Genomic DNA, 20,000 nt, shown 5'->3' with positions numbered 1-20,000 from the left:
TTGAAAAAGGGGATCGTTCGTTCATTCGTTCATTCGTTCATTCGTTCATTCGTTCGTTCGTTCGTTCGTTCGTTCGTTCTTTTATTTCTTCCTACGGAAACACGACTGATGGTATTGTACAAAGAGAGTAATGGGTAACTAAAAAGGAAAAAGGGAATAGGGGTAAGCTGGTTTAGTGAATATGTAGTTCTTAGAATAATGTTAGAAAAGGGTAAAGGCAAATAAAGAGTGAGAGATATATTCGACGTACACATATATATATATATATATATATATATATAGTAATCGCGTTCGTAGTAATAATAATAATACGTAGTTGCTTTTGTCCTTTGTTCGTATAACTAGGAGAAACTCTGCGTTTAGAGCTTATTTCTCATTCAAAGAAAACTTGTACGATTTGTTTTACGAACTAGATGATCCTTTTTACGAATCCTATGGAGTCTGTTCTTCCTTTCTCTCTCTCTCTCTCTCTCTCTTTCCTTTCACATAACGTTCTGCATTTCTGTCCTTCCTTCGTCTTTTATTTATTTATTTATATATATATATATTTTTTTTTTTCGTATCCCTCCTCTCAATGAAATTCTCATCGAGAATTCAATGACACGTTTGTAAACGACTATCTATCGAATATTTATCTTTTCTTTTTTTCTTACTTTTACATTACAACACCGTATAATTTCACGGAACGTAATACATGTATTGCGTATATATACACGTTAATACTATATAAAAGAAATGAAAATATTGTTAGAGGTGACAAAGTCTTTTTGCGTACTCTCAATATATATATATATATATATATATATATATATATATATATATATATATATATATATATACATATATAAACAGATGTTATACACGTTCTAACGTATGTAAGATATCTAGTAAGTAATGTTTACTGTTGCTAATTGAAACAGTCATTTGGAGTACATATGTATGTGTATATCGATGTCTGGTGGTGGCATGGTCGACCTAGCTCGACCAAAGCATTCGTCTTATAGCATCGTACACCGATCGAGCAGGTGGAGTCAGTTCTGTGTGTTCGAAGCTCGAGCTAAGGTGGTTAGCCCGGAGGTAATAATTGCGGTTGGAATACACCGTCGTATAATCAAATTGGGTCATGTCTGATCCTACTCGTTACGAAGGCAGGCGATCGTTCGGACGAGCGATTATCGCGGTTTGCTGTTACTAAACGTCTATCTCGAAGACACCTTCGTCCGATCATGTAATAATAATCTTCTTGTTAAAGTAAATTATTATTGTTATTTAGAATCGATTGGTGTTTTTTTTTTTTTTTTCTTTTCAATTATTTCTTTTCTTTTCTTTTTCCCTTTTTTTTGTTTTGTTTTTTGTTTTTGGTTTCTGTCATCTCGAACAAGATATATACTTCAAATTATTGGGATATTGAAACTCTTGAGGAATTATTCGATCTTATATGATTGCGACATTTTTATCGATCGAATGAATAGGACACGTACAATAACAATACGTCGGTATGATTTATTCGATAGAAATTGTGTTTTATATATATATATATATATATAAAAAGTTCTTCGTGATATTTGTTCCATAAGACATTTTCTATACTTCGGTCGTCGCTCTGTAACACGCAATCGGTATCGCGTGCATAGAAGTGGGCTAATGCTGTGTCTATAGCAGTTGAAATCTAATGTCGTTTCGAGCAAGACAGAAAGAGAGAAATGAGAGAAGGTCGATGATACCGTAGGTACATTCTCTAGGAACTGAAAAGCTTATATAATATATATATATATATATATATATATATATATATATTCGCAATACATATACATTTACATAAGTATATGCATATGGATAGTATGTATATGTGCACGTGTTACCATCTTCTTTCTGTGTTTTCAACCACGAGTGTATACGTAAATGTACGTATATATGTAGATAAGAAAAGAGAGAGAGAGAGAGAGCGAGAGAGAGCGAGAGAGAGAGAGAGAGAGAGAGAGAGAGAGAGAGAGAGAGAGAGAGAGAGAGAGTAGGGATGAAAGCGGGAAAGAGACGACAACAACGAGGTGCCGCGGCTCGTAGCATGTGGACTATTTATAACAAATCAATACGAGCCGAGCGTTCGGTGCGTTCTTCACGTGTTCAGCATCGCACCTGCAAACGGTTCATATATAACGGGCGTCCGTTTGGTATCAAAATTAAAAAGAGTCACGCGAATTGCAGTCTGCCATTGACTGCCGGCGGTACTTCCTCTTTTTCTCTCTCTCTCTCTCTCTCTCTCTCTTTCTCTTTCTATATTTCGCTCGTTTACTAATTTTCTCTCGTTCATTTTGCAAAGTGATGAATGTTCGCAACGTATGTTACAACGGTATTGCCACGGCAACGGATAGTTGATTACTATTTACGATAGGATAGTAGGTGCCATCCGGTCTTCTATAGCTTACAATATACCAGGATATAAACAGCTCCTCTTGAATAGCGATAATTTCCATCTCGTTTAAGTATTACTTAAAATGAACGTCCTATAGTACGTACGTACGCACATATGTACGTGCATATATATATCCATACATACATATATACCAGATCTTAACGAGGGACCTCATTTTGTTATTACGTACATATGCATTTGATTTTGAAGAAGAGTAACGATCGAGATTGGTTAGAGAAAGATCGACCGTTTCTCCACTCGAGAATCTAATTCTTCAACGTCTCCTTGAGATTTAAACAGTAGAAGAAACTATTTCCATCCATTTTCTAATGTATCCTGCAAAACTAATAGTAATAATAATAATAATAATATGTTTGCGATATAACAACCGTTTGGTTTTGCCAACGTACGAATTTTAGATCGGGTGATCTAAATTGGGTGAGGTCTAGCCCATTATGTGGAAAATTGTGAATTAATTGTGACGCCGGTTAAACGGGGAAGAAACCCAAAGGAAAATTTATTCCATCTATCACAGCTTCTCGTGTCTTCCTTCTGGAAATCGTCAAAATGTTTGCCGCTATGGTGTTGCATAAGCACAACAAGCAAAACAATGGAAACAACTCGAATAATCATCATCATCATCATCAGCAGCAACAGCAGCATCATCAACAACATCATAATAATCATCATCCTAGAAACAACAACACGTCTGGTAGCAGTAACAATTTGAACAACAATCATATCAACAATAACGTCAGCAACGTCAACCAAGCATTCGGTGCAAGAACGGTAAGTTTTGATAGTGTTGTTTATTTATATAGAATTTATATTTTACTATATCGATATATATTTTATATATATATATATATTATTAAAGATCGAATGGTTCCTTTGTTTAAAGCCGCCGTTTTAACGTGCGATTCGTACGAGCGCGCACCTGTTGCTTCCTTTCCGGATCAAAATGCGTCCTATTAATTCGATGCTGTCCGTTCCCGCGTTCACCATTTCGATTAAATAAAATCGTGCATATCGAACAAACGAACGATCTAACCAGAATATTGTACTTATTTATTTATTTATTTATTTTTTCTTCTTTGGAGGTTTTTTTTTTTCGCGCGTTCGTCGAACATAAATAAAACGATCGATGATGAACGTTATATCTAAAAAGATCATTTAAAATGTTGTTTGGTATTTCAATCGTCAACTCATCGAATTTAAACATTTTACAAATTGATCAATCTATCGTGTCATTATATTTATAGAATTAAATCCGTATCGATTATAATATTTAAATATATATATATATATATATACATATGATTAGCGAACAAAAGAGTATATAAGTTAAACATTATTACCATTAGGTTATCAGAGAGAAAAACATTTACAATAATTACATTTTATAAGTGCAATGTGTAATATATAGGATTTTAAATTTTCTACGTGAAAGTTGATAAAATATGTGTCTCGTCGTATATAATTGAATCGAATTTAAGAAATGTCCCTATACGTCATAATGAAAGTATAACAATAATATTTTATATTAGAACAGATAAAACTAAAATATTACCTTACTTTATACAAGGATCATTATCCTGAAGATTAAAGCTAAAATATTAGCTGGATTATGTTCTGTTTTAAATCAAAAAATTATTTTTAATCAAAAATTCGACATACAAGTACTAGATACTTTTTTATCATTCCGTCAAAGATATATAACATACACACACATATATATATATACCATTACGATCAAAATATTTTTACGTATTATGCGAAAAACTCGGTAATAATTAATGGTCGTAAAGAGGGAAAAAGAAGAAAGAAAAAAGGAAAAGATTTACTGTTTTTGACAGCGAACATGAAAAAGTAACATCGTTTGAATTTCAAAGAATTTTTATCGTCTGTGAGTGAGGGATGTACACAGAGCAATAGAGGAATAGTGAACGGAGTGGAGAGGAGAGGAGGAGGTGGAGATGGAGGTGGAGATGGAGGTGGAGGTGGAGGTGAAGGTGGAAAAGGACTGAGTTCGTTGCTCCATTCGGCTCCGACTAAAGCCTCGAAGAAAAGAAAATCTTTCCACTCGAAGGGAAATAGCGTTTGCCGCCCGCGCAAAGGACGACCCCCATGAAGATGCGACGATTTTGCTGACACGACGCAGCCTCTTCTTTTCTCTATATACATATACATATATATATATATATATATGTATATGTATGTATGTATGTATGTATGTATGTATGTATGTATGTATGTATGTATATATGGATATATACCGGCAAACTCGAGTTCCACTTCGTTTCTTTCGTTCCGCCTTTCTGTGTTCTTTTACCCTTCAGCTCTTATCTCTTTTCGTTTTTCTTTCCTACCGCGTATTTCCTTTCCTTTTCTTCTACTTCTGCTTCTACTTCTATTTCTTCCTCTTTTTTCTTTTTTTCCTCCCCCATGCAATAATTCTACTAAAAACGTAATGCGCTCTCTTTGAATTATACGATTATGTAATGTGTGCACGGGCCACTGTTAAAAAAGAAAAAGAAAAAGAAAAGAAAAAAAAGAAGAAGAAGAAGTAGAAGAAAAGAAAAAATAGAAAGAGAAGAAACTTTCTGAACAATGTAATATCGCTTGATTTATTATTTAATTCTTAATTTTCTACGTTTGTTCTTTTCTTTTCCTTTTTTTTTTTTTTTTTTTTTTTCCTTCTTCTTTCTTCCCCCCTCTTTTTCTTTGTTTCTTTATCAACGAAAAGATACTTACTCGATATCACTTTAATTTCATTTCAATTAATTAAGTATACATTTATGCAAGAACTTTGGAAGAAATGAAAACGGATAGATTTGTGGAAGAATAATTGATATTGCTAAAAAAAAAAAAAAGAAGAAGAAAAAAAAAGAGAAAAAGTAAAAAAAAAAAAAAAGTAAAAAGAAAAAAACAGATCGAGAAATGTAGAATGCGAATGATTAAAGACGATATCGATCGTTCGAATAGGTTTAACACGAATAAATTCCGATTTGCGATTATCTATTCGTTAATTTATTCGTAAATATATCAAGCCGACGATATTACACGTATCATTTTGTACTTTACTCTTATTTCCCTACACCTGTACAAATAACGATTGTTCAGATTGAAATTGATAGATCGCTTATCCTATCGAAACTTTATCGCATTCCGTTTCTTTTTTTTTTTTTCTTTTTTTTTTTCTTTTCTTTTCTTTTTTTTCCTTTTTTTTTTCTTTTTTTTTTTTTCTTTTTTTTTCGTATATCGTTAGGCCTTACGTCATTTATTATTGAAAATCTTTGAAAATCCCGTAAATCGGTCACGCGCAAGTGTATTAAGTGTTTATCGTGATTCATTAAAAAATTTGTATTTTTTTTTCATGGATTGAGAAAAACCTTCCTTCCGTTTGTTGTCGGTTCTCGATCTGCATATTGTTGTTTGTTGTCGAATCGACGTACATACATACATTTTTTAAGCATCCTCTCGACGAAGAAGAGGTGGAGGAATACGAATAACTTAATTGCATCTATCGGCAGACACTCTCTCTCTCTCTCTCTCTCTCTCTCTCTCTCTCTTTCTGTCTGTCTGCCTGTCTGCCTGTCTATCTGTCTGTCTGTCTACCTGTCTGTCCCTTCTTCCCTTTCTTCCTTTCTCCATTATAGGATCGAAACTCCAAGGGGTTCTATGTAAATGAAGCTGTGAGATTAAGCCCTTTGTGTTATTCTCTCCTCCTGATAACGAACGCGTTAAAGGACTCCCTCGAAACGCTATAAATTAACAACTAGATTAAACCGGCCATCGTTTCCGCATTGCGTTTCCTTCCATCGTCGTTGTTTCTTTCATCGTCGTTTAACGTCTCTCGTTATATCGAATATACGACGATAAATCAAATAATACAAAAGTGAATGTATACGTAAATATATAATACTTACAATTAATTCTCTTTTTATTGTCACGTATATACGTATTTATGTATGTATATTATTTATAATTTAGACGCGCGTATTTTTATTTTACGAATAAAAATAAGAATACAATTGATTAATGAATTCTCATCCATCCGAGTTACTTTTATTTATTATTTATATTGCTTTGTTTATTATTATTTATTATTTATATTGTTTTGTACATATATATATATATATATTTTTTTTGTTTTGTTTCAATTTGTTCCATTAAAGATAAAACGATAGAAAGATTTATGATAAGAGCGAGATCGATTTCCGATTTAACCAGAGACTTCTTGAGTATTACGTATAAAAACGATGCTATTTCAAAATACAACAACGAAATTAATTCCGACGTTCTTTGATTAAATCCGATTTCTATCTTCTTTGATTAAAACTACTTCCTTTTCTGTATTTTTCGAGGAACGGGGGACGCGATCTCTCGTGTTGTTTCCTTATGGTAACGAGAAGCAATCTCTCGAAGCTGGATAAGGACAAAGAGACTACGATAAGTCTCGAGCACTTCCAGATGCCGATCCTATTAAAGAAGATCGAGCAATTTTTATCTCGAAAAAAAAAGAGAGAAAAAGAAAGAAAGAGAGAGAGAGAGTGAGAGAGAGTGAGAGAGAGAGAGAGAAGTAGTACTCATGGACGATGATGTAACTGAAGTAGTTTTGAGATCGGTCGATCTTTAATATGTAATCTTTCTTTCTTTCTTTTAAACGATTGCAATTTGTCAACGGTCGATCCTTTTTGTCAATTTTCAAATATCATTATAAATGTTGAAATATAAAATTAATGTAACATCGTATTTCTTTGTTTTTCATTTTTTTTTTTTTCTCTTATGTCGTTCTTTTTTTTCCTTTTTTTTTTTTTTTTTTTCTTTTTCTTCTTCTTTGCTTTTTTGCATTACTCATAACAGCCAGACATAGATTTAAGTTACATTTAAATCATTTCTTCTTTCACGAAATAAATCGTGCTGTAATACGTGAACCGACCGAACAATTTATTCTCTTTCGGTCATTGTTTACGAGGTTTACTCTTCGTAATTCTATTTTGCGTTACCGAAGTTATGCTTGGACAATCAATGGTTAGAACCCGGCTGTAATCAGACCGATTATGTTGAACGCTCGTTTAACTCCGGCAATCGGAGAGATTAATGTTCGACAAATTGGTTGTCCGATCGCCTGGCCATTCCGCTTTCGCAAACATCATGTGGCTTCGAAAACGTGGCCATTTAGAGGGGAGAACCGTTCATAAGAGAGAACCTCAATGCAAAATCAGAGTGCCATTATTGATCGTCATTTACGAGAGAGAGAAAGAAAGAGAGAAAGAGAGAGAAAGAAGAGAGAGAATGATCAGGGAATGGATGTGCATATTTGATCGCCAATACAATTTTCAATGGCTCAGATATTTGTCGCTTAAACGGCATATCATATAACGAAAAAAAATTTGATATCGATGCAATATTAATAGAATCGGATGAAAGGACGTTTTAGCTGATATTAATGACTATTGAAAATTGTTCACGTGCAAATACGATTCGATTCGAAAAACTAGATAAAAAATGTCAGACTATTCTCTCCTTCGGTATCATCCCCCTTCTATTCCTTTTCGTGCTACCTCAACTGATGAAAAAGTATTGGTCTCTTTTTGATTCGACGACATTGTCCGACGAACGATTTATTTTGATTTTTTTTTCTTTTTCTTTTTTTTTTTTTTTTTTTCGTGTGAATGAAAATGAAATAAAAATGAAATTTCTCTCGGAGCTCGTTCGTACGATAATCGATTGATCATAGATTTTTTTAATCCTATCTTGTGGAAATTACTTTCTTACCTTATCGGTTATCGACCTATCGAACTCCTCTCCTATCTACCTTTCCCCTTCCTCTTGAAACTGTTACTTAAGCTCGTTCACCTTTCTTGTTCCTGTATACCAGGTGTGCCAATAGTAATTGAAAGGTAATAACGAATCAACTTTATATAATATTTCATATATATATATAAAATATATATATATATGTATATAAAACTTCGTATTTCCAGGCTTCTATAGAGATTAGTTTGGTGAACACATTCTATGTGTGTGTGTGTGTGTGTGTGTGTGTGTGTGTAAGAGCGACAGAGAGAGAGAGAGAAAGAGAGAAGTAAAGCATTTAATTACATCGGGCAAGGTAGCACTTGAGTGCAATCGAGTGAGCCGTCGGGAACGCGACGAAATGAGAAAGGAAAGAGGGTTCGATGTAACGGGATAAGTGCTACTGTTGTCAGCCGTTGTGCAATCGACTGGCCGAGAAAGGTCGACGAATCGAACCGATCGTTGCTCCCTAATCCTACCGTGAAAATTCTGTGCGTGTCGTCGACACAACGACTCCGAATGCCATCGAAATCGTTAAAATCGTTTCTCCTTCTTCTTCTTCCACTTCTTCTTCGTCTTCTTCCTCTTCTTCTTCTTCTTCTTCTTCTTCTTCTTCTTCTTCTTCTTCTTTTCTTTTATTTATTTACTTTCGTTCATTGTACCAATCTTATCTCGAAAGGAACAACTTGATTCCTCTTTACTATCCTACGTGAAAGATTTCCTTCGAACGAAATTTTATTTCGATCACGTACTATTACTATCACACGAGAGATTTAGAAGAGGACAAACTTTGTTTGTATAGAATATTTTTCCTTAGACCAATATAATTTCTTAAAACTACATAAATACGTGTGTTGTCACGAGGAGAATCAATAAAATCTTATTATTTTCATGCATTTCGTTGGTTTTACGTGATTAAATAAAATTAACGAATGTATGTTCATTCGTTCGTGTTTTCTTAATGCTTCCATACGCTTTTGCTTGAATTTAATTATTATTGATATTCATTTAATGATAATAAAATAATCGAGATATGATCCGTTAAAAAATTTTGCAATATTTAAATAGAAATGATATAATTATATAATAATAGAAATAGAATTACGTTAACGTAATCTTTTAGATGATTTCTCAAGGATTTATTGTTCAAAGATAAAAATACGAAAGTAAATAAATATATATTTATATATGTACATATACATATATAAATAGGTCTAAGTCGAATCGTCGTGACGGATAATTATTATCATGATAGATATTAAAAGCGATTGAATAAAAGTAATAATCTATTAAAGCACTAATAGTACCTAATATGTTAATAATATATCGATGTTCTATTTAACTTTTTATTTCGATCGAACGTATGAATGTGTCTTCGGTAAGAGAAAAAAGACAAAAAAAAAAAAAAAAAAAAGAAAAAAGAAAAGGAAAAATGAAAGAAACATAAGTTTTACGCTATAGAAATGAGAGGATAGATTGAAAAGCGTATATTATTGTTCTTTATTTCCATTCTAATATATATATATATATATATTAGATATATAGTAGATATATGTATATATATCTACGTTTGTATTAGCAAAGTGCTATTTCTCGTTAAAACGAAAGAACGACATGAAAACTTAGTCATTTTATTTAACATCTATCGTTAAATGACAGTAACTATTATCTTAGCTTCGATAGTTTCTAACGTCAAAGTGGATCGTATAGATATATCACACCATGTATCCTCATTTACTTCAAACATACATACATACATACATATATACATACATACATACATACTTACATACATACATATGTAGAAAACGGTCCGTTTGTCAGCGTCTTTTATTTTTCACGAAGTCGTTAAAATGTCACGTACTCTTGGGAAAAACTAAGAGACAGAGATAGAGATAGAAAGAGTGAGAAAGAGAGAAAGAGAAAAAGAGACAAACGGGTAGAAGAGAACTTTGCGAACGGCGTTCACCGTAACTATGACAGTAACCGTGCATTGTTAGCTTATTCTATATTTCAGGCCTTTTATACGGCACTTATAAACATCCGGCTTTCTGCCGAAATGCTTCCCAAAGGAAAATCTTTTCAGACGTTAACTTACATTTATTACAACTTAGCGAGAGTATCGCGATTATATATATATATAAAAAAAAAAAAAAAAAGAAAAAAAAAAAAAAATAACGAAGAAACAAGACTCATGACATAACGACGTTAAACTTATTATTATTCTCGTGGAAATTTTATTTAAGCGAATGAATCCTTAAAAAGAAAAATAAATCGATTGTCCTTAGAAAAGGAAGAATGTTTTTGTCTCGACATCCTTTATCCTCTTCCCTCCTCTCACTCTTCTCTCTCTCTCTCTCTCTCATCTACCTTTGCACCACTTCCCAATCCTTCTTACCACTTACCCTTTCCCTCTCTCTCTCTCTCTCTCTCCCTCTCTTCCCATCGATCCCCTATTTCTCTTATTCACGGTTTTTCAATGAGATCGTTTAAAGTCAACCGTACCGAATTAATTATAACTTTTGAGAAACAAAAATATTCGCTTTTTCGTTCGAAGGAGAACATTATTAGTCGAGTAAAAAATAATTGAAATGAAATGGGGGAAAAAAAAATTAATATTAACCTAAATACGCGGAAGAAAGAATTTATTGGACTTATTATAGAAATATAAAAAAAAAAAATTTTTTTGATTAATTTAAGAGAATGAAAGTACGTTCTTGGTTTTTCTTTTTTCTTTTTTTTTTATATGCATATAAATCTTGCAATAATCAGAGTGTTTTCCCGATACGATACGAAGGACGATTGAAAGAGGGATCAAAAGAAGAAAGAGATGTCTCTCTCTCTCTCTCTCTCTATTCGAGGTCGATATACTCTCTCGGTAATTAGCCGTATTTGCAATGTCCGCTGTAGTTACACCGTTAAGTGCTTACATCGTTGGTCATTAATGTAGTCTGTACTGACTTCCTCCCCTCTTTTACATAGCAACAGGAAGTCCCAGCGCCCTTTTGGTAGTAGAGTAACAACTACGAGTTACTAATAGTCGAGTTAAGGGCTAACCAGTCGTCGTCTAATGATAACGATATAACGAGTTTGCCGATCAGTTACTAGACCTCGTTCGTTTCCACTTAGTAAGAGTTTCCTCGATATCATGGAAAGCTACGATTAATCGATGCCGAGAGTTTGATTATCCTCGTAAAGTCAGTACATTACGTACGTAGAAATTGTAAAGTAGGATTTAGCCAGGATTTTGATTTTACGATTTATCATCAAGTGTATTCAATGATCTTTCCTCGACTGATTCCCTCCCTTTCTCTCTCTCTCTCTCTCTCTCTCTCTCTCTCTCTCTCTCTCTCTCTCTCTTTAATTCGATAAATGATGATACGATAAAAAGATAAAATTATAATCTTCGTAGAAGAAGAGAATTTTCAAAGAATATATGTATACATAAATATATATGTATCTGCAAAGTTGGACCGACAACGTTGAACATCGTTTAATTCAAAAAATAAGGTTTTTGGGTCGAGGATAAATCCTATTCGAGTCGTACTTAAAAGCAAGGATTACGAGAATCCTGCAAGTGAATCCTTTTGATATCATTCGCATAGAGATATTAACGTGAAATCGTTAAACTTTAACACGATGGGTTCTGCTAAATGAAAATTCTTTTTTTTTTTTCTTTTTTTCTTTTTTCTTTTTTTTATTGTTCTTTTCTTTTCTTTTCTCTCCTTCTCTCTCTTTTTTCAGCTTCTCTCAGACCATTTTTACGGTGATAAACGTAAGGTAATATTACTATTACCTTATGTTCGTGCGTCACTAAACGTACTATCCATGAATTTCCATTTTTTTCGTTACTTTTCTTGGAAGTTTTAATATCAAGAGAGTGCTGGTTTATATCTAGGGTGTGACCAGATGCTAATAAAAGCGTTCCAATGATATACGTGCTTGTTTTGATCTTACGAGGGCTTGTTTCGATACATGACGTGTACATCACACAAAGATATTATATCACTTTTGTAGGTGAGTAACCGATATATACATATATATGTACATATATATATATATATATATATATATATATATATATATATACTTTTAACGACTTCATATATAATCCCAAGTTGTGCACACCTCAAAATAATATCAAGTTCTGCGATTCAGATTCATCAGAGCCTACACAATTTGAAAGCCTGTCATTTACGCAGAATGAATAAATTTATTTCAAAAGAGAGAAAAAAAAATACCGTATATTTTTTTGAATCCTCGATAATAGTAATCGGTAGATTATTGATAACGCATTTTCAATTTTGTCATTATAAAAAAAGAAAAAAGAAAAAAAAAAAAAAAAAAAAATTCATTCAGTGCGTAAATCGTTTTAATTGAGAGCTCAAAGTTTGCGTCTCTGATGTCCTATATAATCAATATGAATAATTGGGGTTAATATTCCGATAAATATCGGAAATATCAATAGTTAATTATCGGATGTTTCATTAGAAAAATATTTTGAGTAATAAAGAACTTCTTTCGCCTGCAGTCCTGGGGATTATTTTTTTTATTTTCTATTTTTTTTTCTTTTTTTTTTTTTTTTCTTTTTTTGGTTTTTCATCCCTAATTTCACGATCCTTTTGGATTAACCGTAACGATCTCTTGTCGCTTGATTTCGAAACTTGTGGAAGGATACTTTTAAACGCTCAATATCTGTTTTATTATTCGAAACGTGTACCTTTGAAAGTAGCACCTCTTTGAGATTTTAAAAAATTCCCTTTCATCCTTTTGACGGTATGGGATAGGTCCACTTTTGAGTCTTTTCATTCGAGTCTATTAATCCTACTTACTTTAAAGAGATGTACCGAAGAATACTTGAGCTCGCTTTTTATTCAAGACATCGTATATAATGATCTCTTTCTCTCTCTCTCTCTCTCTCTCTCTCTCTCTCTCTCTCTCTCTCTCTCTCTCTCTCTCTCTCTTTCTATCTATCTATCTTTCACTATCCTTTTCTCGTTAATCTTTTCTTCTTATAAAACATTTTTTTCAGAAAGGAACATCTCAACCATTTTATCTAACGCATTCGAACGTCGTATAACGATTTTTTTTCCATATAATATAAACGTCTCCGCGTATTCGTTCTTTCTTATTTTATTTCTTTCTTTTTTTTTTCTTTTTTTTTTTTTTTTCCTTCTTCCAGTCTTTCTTTCTTTCGAATCAAGTTCGTTTCCACGTGCCCAGAAAAATCGAGTATATCCATCGCACTGGAATTCCCATGAAGAGCCTTTTATCTTGTCTTGGCATTCTTCCTTTCTTAACCCTCCCTCGAAAAATCGAGACTCAGTCGGATGGTAGTCATGGTATTTGAAAGTTTTGGTGGGTTCTCTGGTAATGCAGAAATTGGCATGCTTCCTAAGACTCACTCGTAAAAATAAGAAGAAATAGAATGGTAATAGAATGGGAAAATGTGTGAGTTTAAAAGACGTCCGTCGATATTCTTTCGATCGATCGAACGTTATACTCTCTATTTATTAAAGATCAAATTGCATATTGATGTATGTTATTTATTATACGTTAGCATATAAGACACGTATATTCTCTCGAATAGTACATAAGTAAAAAAAAAAAAAAAAAGAAAAGAAAAGAAAAAAGAAAAACACGTGTGTATGTGTGTGTGTGTGTGTGTGTGTGTGTGTGTGTGTGTGTTTGTACGTGTAATCGATAAGGGTGAACTTTCTATTGGCAAACTATACAAATAAATCACGTTTTCACGAATTAGACCGTATCTATTCGTATTACGATTTCTATTTAATGGGAAATTTCGAAATCCCTTGAGGGGTTTCATTGGAAAAACGAGAGATGATGTTGATCGCTTTGATATATAACGCTAATTCGAATCGTTTGATGTTTCAACGCCACGATAAAGGATACGTTTTAAGTTCGAATAAACGAATTCCATCTGTTTCAATAAAATCTTTGTTATTTAATCAAATATAAATATCGAATCTTTACGACTTTTATATCGAATATTTGAATTTAGAAATGATTTCTATATCGTTATAGATTTAATCATTTATTATTTCTTCTTTTATATCCTGGATCAATTAAATAATACGATTATTTTCACGTTTTGATCAATTCGTTCGTGGTATGAATTTAATTCGATATACGAATCATCGGACTCGTTATGATTTTCCTTGACAGTTCTCGAAATTTGTGTGATTGCAGTACATCGGTTAGATGAAGTTTACAGTTCAAAGTAAATAACAGTTTCGCAGCGATAGTAATTGTCGCCTCGTGACGTTTCCCACGTAAATCTCGATCCAACATAGGACAACCAAATTCGGTTAAATCGAAGCATAGTTGTTTGCAGAAGAAATTAATCCGCCGGTTAAATTAATCTCCTGTGAGAAATACGTTATGCGTTTTCGATCGAGGCCGATCGACACTCTTTCTACAAATGTTATTCTTATATTAATGTTATACGTTGGCAACTTCTAAGAATAAAATATTGTAAATAAATAATTGATAATAACATAGATATATATATATATATATATATATATATATATATATTAGATGGGTGCAAAAATAATTACTATATATACGTATCGATAGTAAAATAATAAACACCGTAATTATTTTTACATCTATTGTAAAATATATTATATTGTAGAATAGATAAGTAAAATATTTCTTTTATTTTTTTATTTTTTTCCTTGATAATTCCTTTTAATTTTTTATTATTATTTCTGATATAAATAATAATAATAATAATAGTAATAATAATAATAATAATAATAATAATAATACAATGTCCGGCTTAAAACGCATTACGGCATCGGTGAACACCGTGTACACCAGGTTGACCTCGTCAAATGTCGAAGTGACATTTGAAAGGAACGAACGCTCACTATTACAGTATTTAATAGTCTAACTGCTCTATCTCTCTCTCTCTCTCTCTCTCTCTCTCTCTTTCTCTCTCTCTAGACGTACACTGTCTCGTAACATTATATTCTCTTCGCTTGTAATAAAATATCAGATTCGATCTCCGTACTTTCTGTGGAAGATAATCTTGTTGTTCTGAAATTCGATGAAATATTAAAATCTATGCGAGTTACATACGATTAGAGAAAACTATCCGATAAATTATATTCGTAATATGAACGATACAAACGCATAAGTCGATAAATTTCAATAAATTTGGCCCGAATATACAAAACCTTTTCCTTATTCGTTGAAGATACGACAGCGCTTTTTGGCACGAGAAAGAATTTGAATTTACGACGAACGTAAGAGGGAGAAACTTATTTAGAGATTGACTTTCGTAAGTCAATATATGTATAGTATACAGAGTTACGAAATAGATATACATGGGTTTTATAACGTCTCATAGATTTTTAATGATTTTAAAATTAATTAAATTTCTCAACGCATATAATATCTTATAAATTTTTTCTAGTATCGTTCAAAAATATGCATTGATAAAATATACGATTTTTGTGATATTTACAAGTATAAAATCAACATGTTATTTTGAAAGATATAGATATTTTCATGTTCTTTAGATTCTTTTTTTCTCTTTTTTTTTCTATTTTATCCTATTTCATTCTGAAATGTTTATGTAGTTTTACGTGAAATAACGAATGAAATGAAATGTCACCATGTGCGTTTTAAATCATATTAAAAATAGAAAAGCGATATACATCGGTCGAAAATATTTTTCGGAGAACTCATAAGACCGATATATTTCTAAAGTTACTAAAGGGGTTGAGAATATTTTTATAAGAAAAACAAAAAAAAATATATATATATATATATATATATGTATGTTTTCGAAAACTATTATAAAATGAATATTAATTTCTTAATAATATTTTCGATATAAAATCTTTCCATATAATTCGATAGAATTAATATAGTATAGTAATCAATCGAGTATACCGCATGTAGTCGATTCTTCCCAAATAAATCCTAAAATAAAACAATTCTCAAGTTATTTTCAAAAAAAAAAAAAAAAAAAAAAAAAAAAAAAAAAAAAAAAAAAAAAAGAAGGGAAAGAAAAAGCATTTGTTTCTTTATTTCTCAAGAGAGTAATATAGTATAATAAATTTCGTTTATTCGGTCTAGACAATTGGGTCAATGAAATACACAAAGGAGTTAGCTGATAAATATATAGATATTTCTGACGCAGACGATAAGACAAGTATATATATATATATATATATTGATCGGTTATACGACGTATTACAAGGATCATGTCACCCTCTTGGTGGCACTGAGTCTTACACGTTGCGGCCTTTTTCTCATCGTCTTTAGACTGTCTCTTCGTATACTAGCTCGATATACACAAACATACACGCAACAATAATAATAACAACAACAACAACAACAACATTATCACCAACATCACGTATATAACGAGATATATATATATATATATATATACATATATATTTATAGGAGTCTTTATATTAACCCGTTATAACTGTGTTCGTACGCAGGCAGCTACGATCATAGAGAAAGACATAGAGTCTAGGCTAGATCATGTTAGTGTGCCGCAGGTAGAAACGTACGCGCTTGGACGCGCGTATTCGCTCGATTACTCGTGTTAGTGCGCTGCGACCGAGCCTCTCTCGTGATATCTCGTCGCCTTTCACTCGGCCATAACTCGCGCCATTGTGCAGACACGCTTGTGCAACGATATTCTAGAGTATTGCAAAATGCACGTAAAATACACACGCGTATATACATTATATATATATATATATATATATATATATATATATATATATATACGTATCTCATATATTGTATATGTGCATATATATCGTATATATGGAAGTCATTACTGTTTGAATATTTTTTTGTACTCTTTTTTTCTATTCTCTTACTTCTTCATCTCTTTCTCTCTCTCTCTCTCTCTCTCTCTCTCTCTCTCTTTCTCTCTCTCTCTTTCTTTCTTTTTTTTTAGTTGTCGATTTCCAAACAAAGAGTCAAAATTTGTCGGGACACCCGTTACGTAGCCGACGGCGTCTGGCGAGTGTCGTTGACCGACTCTACTCTTCTCGACTATGCATATCTCTTACGGGACACAATCGAGAACGTATTTCCTCGATCGATGTTTTAAAAAAAAAAAAAAAAAAAAAAAAAATGCAGAAAGAAAAAGGAAGAGAGAGAGAGAGAGAGAGGAAAAAAAGAAAGAAAGTAAACAATGCAACACGACGATGTCTACCTGGACGAAAATTTTTCTCAATGTTTCCATTTGACGGCACGATATATTTATAATATTTCATAAGAAATTTATTTTTCGTTGAACGTACGAAAGATCGATAAGGTTGATATATAATATCACAATCTTTTTCACGCTTATCCGTTTGAAATTCATTCGATATTATTATATTCATCCTATTATCATCGTACATATTACGTTATCGTATATCATTAAAATTTCATTGTCGGACATAACATTGTCGGCCATAATTTTGATTCATGCATTTTGTACTATCGTCGTAGCGAGCGTAATTATTATTACGTTTTAGATGGGAACTACATTTTAGATAGAAGTAAAGCTAAGTACACTAGTACGGATTACGAAATAATTGTGACGACAACGACGATGACGACGATGACGACGACGACGACGACGACGACGACAATGATGATGATGATGGTGGTGGTGATGATGGTGGTACGTAAGGAGTACGGAGAGGACGGAGGGTAAAGAAGGGATATGAGGGTAGGTATGGGGACGGGGGAGAAGGGAGGGGGGAAGGAAGGATGCTACTACGACTTTTGGTCTTTAGAAGTCGCGTCATGTCTGCTCGTAAAAGTTCCCGCCCTGCGGGAAACGGTGTAGTTACTTTGGAGTTTCACCTCGGGAAATGATTTAACTTTACAAGCTATTATAGACAACCGTGGGATTTATTGTTTCGTCGCGTCGTTAATCACAGTTACTCTCTCTCCTTCTTCCATTATACTTCTCTCTTTCTCTCTCTGTCTCTCTCTCTCTCTCTCTCTCTCTCTCTCACATTCTCTCATTCTCAAAGTTTCCCCTCTTGTTTTCGTTAAATTCTCTTTTTTGAGCCTCGATAAGAGACGAGGGATGTCAAGACGATAAGGCTGAATGGGAGGGAGAGGGGCGGGGCAGGGGGGGGGGAGAGGAAGGGAACGAGTCAACGTCGATGAAATCAGGATGAAAAAAGAAAGAAAAAGAAAAGGAAAATAGAAGTATGACAAATAAAAAATACAACGACGAAAAAAATACATTGAAGGATCTTTCGGTCTAAGAAAAAGATATATATCTTTTGTTCTCTCTCTCTCTCTCTCTCTCGTTTTTTTCATGAAGATACAGAGAGAGAGAGAGAGAGAGAGAGAGAGAGATTTTTCTTTTCTTTTCTTTTGCTTCTTTCCTTTTTTTTTTTTCTTTTTATGTTTAGATCGACACGGAGACGGAAGAGAGATATCGTTTCTATCGATTGCTTCGACCACGTTCTCTTCTCGACGAGCCTGTCGATAACCCGCTGCGAGGCGAGCTCGTTTATTATTCTCTTTCTCTAAGCGTGTTATCGATTTCACGGTACGTCTCGACACAGCGCGGTCGATCGCTCGAGTTCGATAGCTTCGGTCACGGAGTGTCGATTGCAAAATTCTTCACGGTCCTCTAGTCCTCACCCCCCCATTCCCCTCCCTCGCTCTAGTCACAGCAGTATTCATAGAGAAAGAGAGAGAGAGAGAGAGAGAGAGAGAGAGAGAAAGCCTAGCGCACAAACGCTTAGCCTCAACGATCTCTGGTCCTCCTCAACGTGGAGGATTTTGTAATTCGTTTCGAACTGGGATAGGAAGGGGTGACAGAGGGGATAGATAGGGAGGGAGAGACCCGAATAGGTTGTTGTTTAGTTGGTTGCTTGCTTGGCGGCTGTGTGATCGATTTCGAAAAGGTTTTGAGTTTGAACGAGGATCGTTAGTTGCGGTGTGCGGCTAAACGTCAAAATGAATTTATTTGTTTGCTCGCGATCATTCTGACAAGAATGAAGTGAATATATCATTTGAAAATATACAAGTATATATATGTGTGTGTGTGTGTGTGTGTGTGTGTGTGTGTGTGTGTGTGTGTGTGTGTATGTGATGATGATGTTATATGTACGTCAAAAAAATTACTAAAGAATATTTATGTGTATGTGAGTATGTTTTTGTGTATGTGTACACGCACATGTATATATAAATATTTTACGATATTTTAGAATTAAAAAGAAAGTTTTCTTATTTCTTATATCTTATTATAAACTTTGAATACTTTAAATGGAAAGTTCTTCGAAATCAGATTTCACTTGGGATATCCAAATGTTTAATCCGTCTGTCGGTAGAAACTCCATTATCTAGACGATCGTGATGAAAAGGAGAGAAAGAGGGAGGGAGGAGAGAGAGAGAAAGAAAGAGAGAGAGAGATATTTCATTTCTGTCTGAGCACCTTTTTCGTTCCGATTAAAATCAAATATTATTATAAAAGAGGATAGGGGAAGTTTCTCGATGAGACAAGAAAATCCATTTTCATCGATCGTACCGACGACAAATGAATATATGTAACACGAATACATTTTTCCAATTAGCTGGCACACTAACTGTACATATATATATATATATAATATTTTTTTTGCTTGTTCTTTCGTTTTTTCTATTATACATTCGCAAAAATTGAATTGTATGTTAATACATCATAAAAATATTGTTACGAGTAAAGGAATATTAAAAAAGATCATGATCCATCCTTCGAAGGAACATCGTATTACATGAATCCAGACAT

At 33.1% G+C, this 20,000-nt stretch overlaps 1 protein-coding gene across 4 annotated transcripts in view; it reads left to right on the top strand.

Moving 5' to 3' along the window:
• Positions 1-20,000, top strand: part of LOC124956914 (serine/threonine-protein kinase 26) — a 101,833-nt gene that overhangs the window by 34,693 nt on the left and 47,140 nt on the right. For 2 of the 4 annotated variants that reach the window (XM_047513397.1, XM_047513363.1), the window contains exon 2: positions 2,949-3,202. The exons of the other annotated variants lie outside the window; for them this stretch is intronic. In XM_047513397.1, coding sequence (XP_047369353.1) covers positions 2,981-3,202 — 222 coding nt within the window. In that variant the 5' untranslated portion in view covers positions 2,949-2,980. The remainder of the gene's footprint in view (positions 1-2,948; positions 3,203-20,000) is intronic. 4 annotated transcript variants of the gene reach the window in all.

This window comes from Vespa velutina, chromosome 1, assembly GCF_912470025.1.
Source record: "Vespa velutina chromosome 1, iVesVel2.1, whole genome shotgun sequence".
NCBI classification, from domain to species: Eukaryota; Metazoa; Arthropoda; class Insecta; order Hymenoptera; family Vespidae; genus Vespa; species Vespa velutina.
Note: the sequence above shows the minus strand (reverse complement) of the source record. Positions and strands in the feature narration are given on the sequence as shown.